Here is an 11,498-nt window from a genome sequence, read left to right as displayed (position 1 = left end):
TGGCGAGCGGGCCTCGGGAAGGCCGGAACCTGGAGCGCGGGGCCGCACGTTCGCAGAGGGAGAGAAGTCGGAGAGGACCGGGGCGGAGGCGGCTCGGCCAATGGAAGTTCGCGGCGGGCGCAGGCGCGGAGGGCAGAAGCGGCGGTAGCTAACGGCTGAGCGGCTCCTTTGGGGGGCGGTGAGTCGGTCCTGCCCGGAGTGGAGTGGGGGGAAGGGGCCCGTGCCCGGCTCCCCACGGCCGCTTCGTCAGAGGGGGAGGGGGAAGCGCACAGATCCCTGCTGGGGCCACTGGTGGTGGGGGGGACCCTCGTGAGGGGGGGCAGTGGGGTGTGTGTGGGGCCCCCGAGGGGTGGGGGTCGCTGCGGGGGGGGGCAGTGGAGAGTGGAGGGCCCCCTGGGGTGGGGGCAGTAGGGGGTGGGGCCCCCTAAGGGTGGGGGGTCGCTGCGGGTGGGGGCAGTGGGGTGGGGGGTCCCCTAAGAGTGGGGGGCGGGGGCGCTGCTGCACGTGGGGGGTGACGGTGTAAAGCGTTTCACAAAAGCCCGTCCATAATATTAACCTGGGCAGAAGCTTCAAACATCAGTGAAGTGAGAAGCACAATAGCGTTAGGAAGAGAGGTCTGAAATATGAGCCGGCAACTGCAGATTAGTCATCTTGGAAAATGCAGCTAATTCTTTGTGGGGGGAAAACTCCTGAGAAAGACATTCAGTGGGAGAAGGAAGTGTGGGATGCTCTAATGCTGGGGATGGTGGGGGAAGGCACGTTGAAAGTGGATGCTAAACTGTGCAGGAATTAATAGTGTGATGTAACAGCATATGTAGAAGCATGATGTCACAGACTGGAAAAAACTAGTAATACTTGTCACTTACATAATGCTTTTCAGGTGGTGATCTCATTGCATTTTACAAAAGAGGGAGAATCACCTCATTCTCATCATCTCAACAGAAACTGAGTCAGAGAGTGGTTAAGGGACCTGCCTAAGGCTACACAGTAATATTGGTGGCAGAGCCAGAAATAGAATCCAGGTCTCTTGGCTCCCAGTCCGGTATCCTACCCCCTGGATATCACACAGGTCTTGTGCAACTGCATCTGGAATATCGCATTCAGTTCTGGGTGCTACAATACTAGAACAATATTGACACATTGGTAGGAGTTCAGAGAAGAACAACAAAACTAATTGCGGGGTCAGGAAAGATTGAAAAGGTGAAAGATGTGACTTGGTTAAGTGGTGATTAAAGGATTGGGGAGAGACATGATGATATACAGATATTTAAAGGGTTGAAACATGAGGGTGGAGTCAAATTTCACACGATACCAGGGATATAACTAGGGGTAATGAAATTAAAAGAGGCGGGGGGAAGAGGGGAACATATTTTGAATCCAAGCACAGGTTCCTAACAGTGGGATGTGTCAGGCCGTGGCTGGGCTCCATTTTCCTCAGTCTCTATTTTGGGTGCTTCTGGTCCTATCAGGTGGAGTATCTGGCTGGCTCTTAGCAGTTCAGGAGAAGTAATCGCAGCTCACCACTGGCATAGCCACTGTAAACAGTTTATGGCTGGAACAGTATGTTTAAATATATTTAATTCCTTCCCCTCCAGCTTTCCATCCCCTGCTCTCTTTTTTGGAGGGATGGGGGGCAGGGTTGGGAGGGGACGCAGGTCTGTCCCCCTTTGCTAATCAGGCTTCTTGAAGTCTTGGCTTCAACTGTTATATAATATTGTGTGCTATTAAACAGTTGCCACATTCTGTGTGGTTGGTGGCTTCATTGTTGAATGAAATGATTCCTGACTGATTAGTTTATATACCATTTAAATTTCTAAAGCACATTGGGATCCTCTGAGACAAAAAAGCCTGCCATATAACTAAGATGATTATTAAGCATATCATGGGGAAAATGCATATGCAATAGCTATGGAAAATAACAGTTTCCGACGTCACAATTAGTAATAGATCCTTGCCTGTGCATTCTGTCCTCAGACACAGAGAGAAACTGACTAGCAAGATAAAGAATGTATAGCCCTCAGTGAGTCAAAAGTCATGTGACCCAAGAGTACATAGCATATGTAAATCCCCAGCAGCTGATTGTTTTCTTCTACTGGAGAGAGAGGAGTTTCATCAGGTATCTGCCTTATGTCAAGAGTTAAAGAGTACAGATACTAGTAAAAATTTATCATTAGACTTTTTTTCTTTTTGGTATCAGGTGTACTAGGATTTTGCCCTTTCCACAGTTCGTTTGTTTTTTGCTTGGGCTTTAAGAAATAGAAAGAGCAAACAAACAAACAAAAACTAACCTACTGTCTTGAATACAAAGGACAAACTTACAAAGATGGCAACCCCGAGGCTGCCTGAGAATCCTGAATCTGCAGACAGAGGTAAATAATTTGATATATAATATTTATTATTCCAGTTATGGTGGCACAGTTGAAAGACCATAGTTAAGCTTGCATCAGAGATTTTAGTTTAATTATGTATTGGATCTGGGAGAAAATGTTTGAATGGGAAGCTATTTGATCTTTAAAGAGACAGGAAGGATGGTCTTATGGACTTCTTCCCAACCCCTACAAGTGGTTCATATCCAATCTGAGATCTGGCAAAAGTTTAGAGTCAGTTGTTTTATTCAAAACTGTCCTTATGTTCCTATAGTCAAAATGCGAAGAATGGCCATACTAAACAGTAGGAGAATGCATTATTACCAACCGGGCCCGACAACTAAGAAACAGCTTGTTCCAGTGGGTAGGGCACAGGGCTGGGAGTTGGAAAACCTTGGTTATTTTTCAGGCTCTGCCACGAACTTCCTATGTGATCTTGGGCAAGTCTCTTAATGGCTCTGTGCCTCAGTTTCCTCATCTGTAAAATGGGACTGATATCCCCTTACTTAACGGAGGAGTTGTGAGAAGTGTATTAATATTTGTGGTAGACGAGGTGGCTGAGGTGGTAATATATTTTATTAATATTGTTATATCTTCAAGACTTTGGTCCACTAAAAGGTATTACTTCACTTGCCTTGTGTCTCTGATATGATCGTTAATATTTCTTGAGGCAGAAGCTAAGTAATGTGTAACTATTTTCTTTGTTTTAATTTTTTAAAATAAGTACTTACAGGTGAATACCAGAATGGTAAATAGTCTGTCATTTAAATAAATAGTAACAGAGAGGGTGAAAACACTTATTGGTCTCTAAATTGTTGTTCAAACTGTAATTAAGGGTATACAGTCAATTTGAATCTAGTCAATTTCAAAAAGTTAGGCCTGGTTTACACTTAAACCTTATACCAGTCAGTTAGGGGTGGGTTATTGTTTTTGTTTTTGTTTAACTAACTTAAGGGAACCAACATAGGTCATACTGGTATAAGCCCTAGTGTGGACATAATTACAATGTTATAACTGTGCTTATACTAGCATACCTTATGTCTGTTCCCCAAACCAATTTAATCTATATCAGTATAAATACTTCTATACTGGTATAACTGCTTCCACGTTAGGAGGGTTTTGCTGGTTTAACTGTACTGGCAAAAACCCTTAGCTGCACCTGCTCTGGAGTATCCCTGCTAATTTTTGTGGTTTTACAGTCACACTTCACTGTTCTTTAAAAATATTTTTCTCATCCATCTTTCTGTGTGAAAGACTCACACAAACAAAAGAAAATGACTGCCTATATGTAGGAAACAATAAAATTGACTAAGCACAAAGTGTTGTCATGCGCAGAGTAAACAAACTAGAAAAACAGATAAATATATTGGTGTTTTTTTCTCTTCAAACCTTTCAGGTATAAATCTAATGTATTAGATATAACAATAGTAAGTAAAATATTTCTTGAGATAATTCTTTCTAAGCCTCACAGAACTCTTGTGAAGTAGAGAAATATCACCAATTTATAGGTGGAGAAACGGAGGCTAAATGTTTTAGCAACTTGTTCAAGTCACACAGCAAATCGATGGCATAGAACTCATTGCTCTTAGTTCTCAGCCGTGTGATTGGTCTGTTGGCTAACACTGCCTATATTTACTGGATTTCCTTGTTTATTTTGTCCTCAGCCCCAAAAGTAGGTGACTTGAAGTTGTTGTAAAGGAGATACTATGATGTGTGTGTCAGATTATAATCCTGCTAGGACAAACAGTTACAATTCCAAACATACATCTTGCAAACATCTGCTATGGGCTGGATTCTGGTGCCCTTACTCACATTGTTTTCAGTGCGGCTACCTGTGGAGTAAGGTACTAAACTTGAGTGTGTCAGAATCTGGCCCCGTGTGAGTAGTCCTTATGCAAATAGGCCCGTTGATATAAATGTGGTTAATAGTGTGAGTAACCAAGGTTAGATCGACAGGTAGGAATGTCCGTGCCAGGGGGTGTGTATGAATGTATGTGCTTAGATATACAAGATCTGGCGACTAGTTGTATCATGCGGGCCATAAGAGAATCAGACTGATGACATTCAAAGCAAGAAGATTGTTAACTTTTTGTCTTGTATTAGAATTCCTGAAAATTCTCACAAGGGGAAGCAGATCACAGTTGAAATCAAACTAGTCTTTAGTGTCACAGCATAAATTGCTGTCTAGATTAATCTGATTTTGGAGGCTATACAGTGTAAATAATCTAACTTTTCATTGCTTACAGGAAATAAAGTACCATAGTACCTTATGCCTGTGTTTCAACACTGAGGATCTGTAATTTTTGTTATAGTACATCAAAACTTCAATAAGATAATTAATACATGAGCATTTAAATCACTGGTTTCAGAGTAACAGCCGTGTTAGTCTGTATTCGCAAAAAGAAAAGGAGTACTTGTGGCACCTTAGAGACTCTAATAAATTGGTTAGTCTCTAAGGTGCCACAAGTACTCCTTTTCTATTTAAATCACTATTATTCAGTGTCTGCTCACAAGATGTAATATAAGTAAGGAACACAATGTGGCTGTTATATAACTTGTGGAATGTACTAATTTTTACAATTTGAGTATTAAAATTCTGGGGGAATGAAAGAAATTTAAAGAGGAACAAGGTGGGTCACAGGACAAAAGAAAGAAGCAGAGGACTACCAGAGTGGGAGATGGTCCAAATGTATTTTTGGAAGCTGTGTGCTTGTCTCCCTCTCTCCTTTTGCACCAAAGTCATGTGCACTAAAGTTATGATTCCATCTTTGAGTTTTTGACATGAACAAACCATTCTTCAGGGATACAATTTATTCAGAGTCCCTTGCTGGACTTACAGATAGCTCCATAAAATTGTTGATTATTCTTGCTATCGTGACATCATAAGTTGCCAGTGAAGTTTGGGTAGGCACTGGACCCATAGGTCAAGTGATATTACCGTAACCCAAAATTCAGCAGTTAAAACATTCTGTGCTACTCCTCACATATTGGAACATTGTTGGGTCTCCCAGTGTCTCCTCCTCCTCCTCCCAGTGTCTCCCTCACCTCTGCCCTTTAGCGTTGCCTGCCTTTAGTCAGATGTGTGTTCAGAAGGCAAAGCTGCTACAGCAACTACGTTCTGTCACAATTTGTTTGACAGCTTTGCCCATCGGTCCTGAGCTCTTTGAGGACCAGAGTGGCATCCTTTCAACTCTGTTGTGTGCTTGGCTGTTGTATTCCAGCAGGATAAATTTAAGCGTGGAGGATGATGATGATGATTATTGCATAGAATAAATTGTAGGCATCATAATGATGGTTGTATTCATCTCTTGGTCATCTCTGGTTTCATGGAAAACATAAAAGCGCTGAAAAAAATCACTTTCTGCCAGTTATTTACCGACCAGATTCAGAGAAAGGCCTGACAGGTGTAGATGTGATCAAGGACAAGTAATTCCTTTTATGCCCATGACAAGCATGCGTGTTGTGTAGTGGGTGTCAGGTTCTAGAACCTTGCGCAAAGATGTGGAGCTATTTAGATGACTCATCCTGGCAGTCAGACCAGGTGGATCCTGTTCACTCTAACTCAATTTATAAAAGGTTTAGGTTAAATATCCCTCTGAGGCTAAGGCGGGGTGGGCAAACTTTTTGGCGCGAGGGCCACATCTGGGTATGGAAATTGTATGGCGGGCCATGAATGCTCATGAAATTGGGGTTGGAGTGCAGGAGGGGGTGAGGGCTCTGGACCAGTAATGACGAGTTCAGGGTGTGGGAGGGGGTTGAGGTGTGGGAGGGGGTGTGAGGGCTCCAGCTGGAGGTGCAGGATCTGGGTTGGGGCTGGGGATAAGGGATTTGGGGTGTAAGAGGGTGCTCCAGGCTAGGACCGAGGGGATCAGGGCTGGAGCAGGGGGTTGAGGATGGGTGGGTGAGGGCTCTGGGGTGGTGCCAGAAATGAGGAGCTCAGGGTGCGGGAGAGGGCTGCAGGCTGGGGCAGGGGGTTGGGGTGTTGGGGGAGGTGAGAGCTCAGTCTGAGGGTGCAGGCTCTGGGGTGGGGCTGGGGATGAGGGGTTTGGGGTGCAGGAGGGTGCTCTGGGCTGGGATCCAGGGTTTTGGAGGGTGGGAGGAGAATCAGCCATCTCTGGGGCAGGGAGTTGGGGCACTGGAGAGGTTCAGGGGTGCAGGCTCTGGGCGCCGCTTACATCAAGCAGCCCCCAGAAGCAGCGGTTTCCAGCCAATGGTAGCTGCGGGGGTGGCACGCGGAGCTCCCTGGCTGCCCCTAAACGTAGGAGGCAGGGGTAGGGGAGGGGGTCATGCCGCTGCTGCTTCCGGGAGCTGTGCGGAGCTGCGGCACGTGTGCGCGGAGCAGCCCCGAACCCGCTTCCAAGTGGGAGCTCAAAGGCCAGATTAAATTAGCTGGCGGGCCGGATGTGACCCACTAGCCATAGTTTGCTCACTCCTGGGCTAAGGGAACTAGGGACATAGGGGTCGCCATAGGAACAGTTGAGCTTGGGATGTTTAAGTCAACAATAAAGGAAACTCCAGGGCTGGCATGAGTTTGGATCCTATGCAGCACATGTGTATTGTGGTAGGAGCAGGCTGTTAGGGCCACTTGCTTATGTTTGCCCGAAGAAGTTTTTTAAAGAGCTATACAATGTTTATGCTAAACAGTGAAGAATTCTACAATGCTTATGGGACTGCACTGGTATCTTTTGGTAAATCAAACGAGTTGTCTTTTGTGCTTAGAATAATAGGAATCGTTTCTGCTTCTCTTAACCTTTGAATGCTCTGGGCAGCACTTTGAGACATGGCGAATAGGCAGCTAATGCCTTATGTGTTGTTTACAATAATATATTCATTGATGTGTATGAAAAGGGACATACAAATGAAAGCCTGGGCCATTTTTACAAAGATGGAGTTTTTCACTAACTATACTTTATTTTGGTGTATTTTTTTAAAAAAATATGCTGAATAAAGCATGCATATAAAAGTATCTTATTTATAAAGCACCACCCCAGCCATGGCACCCACAGCACTACAGATTATTAAAATACAACCATATACTAATGATTCAAATATCATAAATACACAATATAAAAGTATTTCAGTGATACCTGATCATTTGGGAATGGGGAGGAGAGGTTGGGGAAGGCTGGAGTTGCTTTCAGAGGAAACAGTAGTAAAATACCTTTTTTTGAAAAGAGGAGTCTTTTCAAGGTGAAATTGGAGATGGATCAGAAGAGGTGGCAAATTCCACCCCCTAAAGCTCACAGCAGCCAAACCTTGGTTACCTGCATACCTCAGATGACCTAGTGGCAACATTGAAAGATGGCTTGCGCCTGGGGTCGGTTACCCACCAGTATGGTGCCTATGGGGTCATCCTTGATCTGTGTACCCTAACTTACAAGAATCACCTCAGGTGTATTTTTCTGCCTTGTTTACGTGTTTTCTTCTTTCCACTTAGAAGGTGACAGCTCTGTCGTCACTGTAGAAGAGGATCCTAACAGCGAGCTAATGAATGCGGACATATGTATCCATGCGTGGCCCTGTTCCTATTATGTAGACACTGAGAAACGATGGGTCTCTGGCAGACTCTCACTGACTCCTGTTGTGGTCAGATTTACAGCTGACAAGACCAGAGAGCTTCTGGTCAGCTTCCATCTTTCCAGCATCAGTGAGATCAAGAAGGAGTCCTCCAGTTTAATATTCAGCTCCCTCACAATTCTGGAGAAGGAGAACACCAAGCACTGGTTCAGTTCCCTCCAGCCCAATAGAAATGTGGTCTTCAACATCCTTGAGCACTTCTGGAGGGAGCAGCTGCTGTTATGTCCAGGGGCTGGAGCTCAGGCAGATTCTCTGCAGATGACGAAAGGGAAAGAACTGACTGGTTTACTGTCTGCATCCCAGAAACGTATGGAGGATACAACAAAGGTGCTCCACTATCAGGGTGAACAGTTTGATAACATCATGAAAGGACTGAACAAGATTGACTCTGAAATGGATGTAGCAGACAGGTACAGTAGCATAACTGGAGCTGAACAGTAATTGATAGTTTATATTGAATTTGTCTGAAACCTTATTGTAAGATTTTCACATTCAGTACTCACGTGACTCCCTTCCATGCACCTTTTTTCAAGTTGCAATGCTTTATTCTTCCAGTTTTGTGTTAATTAGGGAGTGCTGAGTATGTCAGATGGCCTGGTGATTTTGTGATGTCAATAATCCTCTCCTAGGGCTAGGATGAGAACACACCAAACTAATTTTCACATGGGGTAAATTTTACCTCCTCCTCCGTGCATGTGAAGAGCCCCTGCTATGATTTTACTCTGTAAGGGAGGGGTCTGTTCAGCAGCTGCGTAACCACGGCACTGAGCTCAGCTCTCCTCTTTGTGCTTTAGTGTGTACGATAGGGGTGGGCAAACTTTTTGGCCCGAGGGCCACATCGGGGTTGAGAAACTGTATGGAGGGCCTGGTAGGGAAGGCTGTGCCTCCCCAAACAGCCTGGTCCCTGTCCCCTATCTGCCCCCTCCCACTTCCCGCCCCCCCTCAGAACCCCTGACCCATCCAACCCTCCCCCCGCCCTCCTTGTCCCCTGACCGCCCCGATCCATACCCCTGCCCTGACAGGCCCCCTGGCACTCTCACGCCTATCCAACCATCCCTGTTCCCCAGAACCTCTGCCCCATCCAGCTCCCCCGTCCCCTGACTGCCCCCCGGGACCTTCTGCCCCTTACCATGCAGCTCAGAGCAACAGGAGCTCGCAGCCCCGCCGCCTGGCCGGAGCCAGCCACACCACCACGATTCTGCAGGAGCGGCGGGCCAGAGCGCTGGCAGCAGGGCAAGCTGAGGCTGTGGGGGAGAGAGGGGGGCAGCAGGGGAGGAGCTGGGAGCTAGCCTCCCTAGCCAGGAGCTCAGGGGCCAGGCAGGACGGGTCTCGCGCGGGCCATAGTTTGCCCGCCTCTGGTATATGGGGCAGAGCTGGAAAATCCACTGCTAGATGGATCTTTTCACTGCAGAGGGGACATGTGAGAGCTCTGCATGTCTTTCCCCCTCCATGTACACGTATTGAGCACGCAGCCTTCAATTTTGGATGGGGGAATTTTGGCCTTAGTGCAGCTGTAGTTGGGAAAATGACTGTAGAAATGGCACCTCCGTGTTCTACATGTGTTTTCAAATTGTGCAACCACTTGCTTTTCACTACATATGCTCACTACTGTTAGATGCCAGAAGAATCAATACAGCTGTGGAAGAAGGAGCTGCTGGGTTCTGTTTTGTCTTGCGCCACGTTGATCAAAATGTCAGCTAAATTGTATCTGCAGAAAGTACTTTTCTTATAAGGAACAGAAAACCTATGTTGGTTCTTTTTTCTTTTGTTTTCAGATCCCAAACTGCATGTGCTTCCTCTTAGAACATTTAAGACAAACCTTTCATATGAGTTACACACTTAAAGCCATATTTAGGACCCTAAAATAAGTGGCCTGTTTTTCAGAGATGCTGAATTTCCACATCTCACATTGAAGTCAGTGAGAGTAGCGGTTGCTCAGCACCTAAATTTGAACATTTTGTCTTTTATAAGGCTTTTAACAATTACTGAGATGGAAGGCAAATGTAATCTGTTTGTAAGAGGTTGGATGCTGCAAGTAGAATCCAGCAGTGGCATGAAGTAGACTTGTAGAGCTAAGTATATTGTAATGTGTTAAAGATCTGCAGCTGAAAGCTGCAGGGTCACCTTTCCTTCTGGAATCTGGGACAGTTGCATAAAGACACAGATATAATGAAGTTCAGACTAATTTCTTTTGGAAGAAGTTTCTATTTTCCAGTGGGTATAACATCTATGAGCAAGTGTTTGTTGATTTCACAATGATTCTGATTATATTTTCTACATCCTTTAATGAAAAGCCAAGGAAATTGAAAACTTCAGTAGCAGCTTTTAAAGTTCTCTGTCAATAAACAATGATTCAGAAAGTCAATATTCATTGTTTTTTAGGAAGAGACATTTGTTTTAGATTAAGATACATGGGAACATATTGTTTGTCTTCATGAAACTGAAGAAAGTTAGATGCTTTGATTTACAGATGCGTAGAATAAAGGAAGACATTGAACAAATGCTAATTGAGTTTCTATTTATCTACTGCATCTAGGGGTTAGCTGACATGCAAACAGCCTAAAACTGTACCTAGAAATCATTAGCTTTCTGAGGTGTTTTGACTTTGCACTTTTCTTGTTTGGGTTTTTAATTTATTTTTCAAACAGCTGATGGTGACAGCTTTCTCCTCTTAAGCTGAAGTCACATATGTTGTACAGGGGGGAAAAAAACCAAATTCATAGCACTTGAACACCGATCAATTTACTTTATTGTAACTATTGTGCCAAAGTCGTACGTTAATTAGCATAGATCAGGGAAATAGTCACATTAAACTCTTCACCCAGTGTCGTCTTTTGCAACTTTCTATAGTGTGTGTGTGTAAAAAGTATCTATGTCTGTAATCTTCTTTCCCATGATATTTTTCAGTGTTGTGCAGGAGTCCTTAATGTGTGGTTTTCATTAACCCCTTAATTATTTTTTAGCCAACTTGATTAATAGGCTGCATGAGCAGCATCAGCTTTGTGGTGGTGCCCTTGTGCAAGAGCAGTAATTGATGTCTAATGCCATAATTAATGTCCAACACAGACCACTTTGGAGACTGGTCAACATGGCAAGTGGCTCACCTGAGTTTCCTACAGGTGGAGTTGACCACCTGCACCAGTGTCTCCTTCTGGGAAGAAGAGCCAGCCAATAGCTCAACTTCTCATGCACTGAAATTATTATGTGCATAGGGTGAAATTCACCTCTGTGCAGAGGGCCAGCACACAAGTCCTTTGCACTACTAATATCCTACATGAGCCTTTAAGTTAGTTCCCAATTTTGTGGGACTTAAGTGGTACCTAGATCTTGTGCTGGCCTCCTATGCAGAGGGCAGAATTTAATCCTAGTGACTTCATTGCATTAAAAAAAGGAAAGAAAGACAGCAAATGATGCTCCATTAAATACCACAATAATAGATGCCTTATTAAAACCTGAAATCAATAGAATGGCAATAGAATAAATTACCCCTGAATAGAAAATAATTCCTTTTAACTGCGCATGAAGCATTTGGCTTCCAGCAGTATAATACAGTCT

At 44.5% G+C, this 11,498-nt stretch overlaps 1 protein-coding gene across 3 annotated transcripts in view; it reads left to right on the top strand.

Moving 5' to 3' along the window:
* Positions 1-17: 17 nt before the first annotated feature.
* The window catches only part of SNAP47 (synaptosome associated protein 47), a 35,342-nt gene continuing 23,861 nt past the window's right edge, over positions 18-11,498 (top strand). The window contains exons 1-2 of one of the 3 annotated variants that reach the window (XM_073334837.1): positions 18-178; positions 7,807-8,353. In XM_073334837.1, coding sequence (XP_073190938.1) covers positions 7,854-8,353 — 500 coding nt within the window. In that variant the 5' untranslated portion in view covers positions 18-178; positions 7,807-7,853. Of the gene's footprint in view, positions 179-512; positions 2,370-7,803; positions 8,354-11,498 lie in introns of those variants that run through there. The other 2 variants (XM_073334836.1, XM_073334835.2) reach the window with 2 other exon arrangements.

The sequence above is a fragment of the Lepidochelys kempii genome, chromosome 2 (genome assembly GCF_965140285.1).
Source record: "Lepidochelys kempii isolate rLepKem1 chromosome 2, rLepKem1.hap1, whole genome shotgun sequence".
NCBI lineage: Eukaryota > Metazoa > Chordata > Testudines > Cheloniidae > Lepidochelys > Lepidochelys kempii.
Note: the sequence above shows the minus strand (reverse complement) of the source record. Positions and strands in the feature narration are given on the sequence as shown.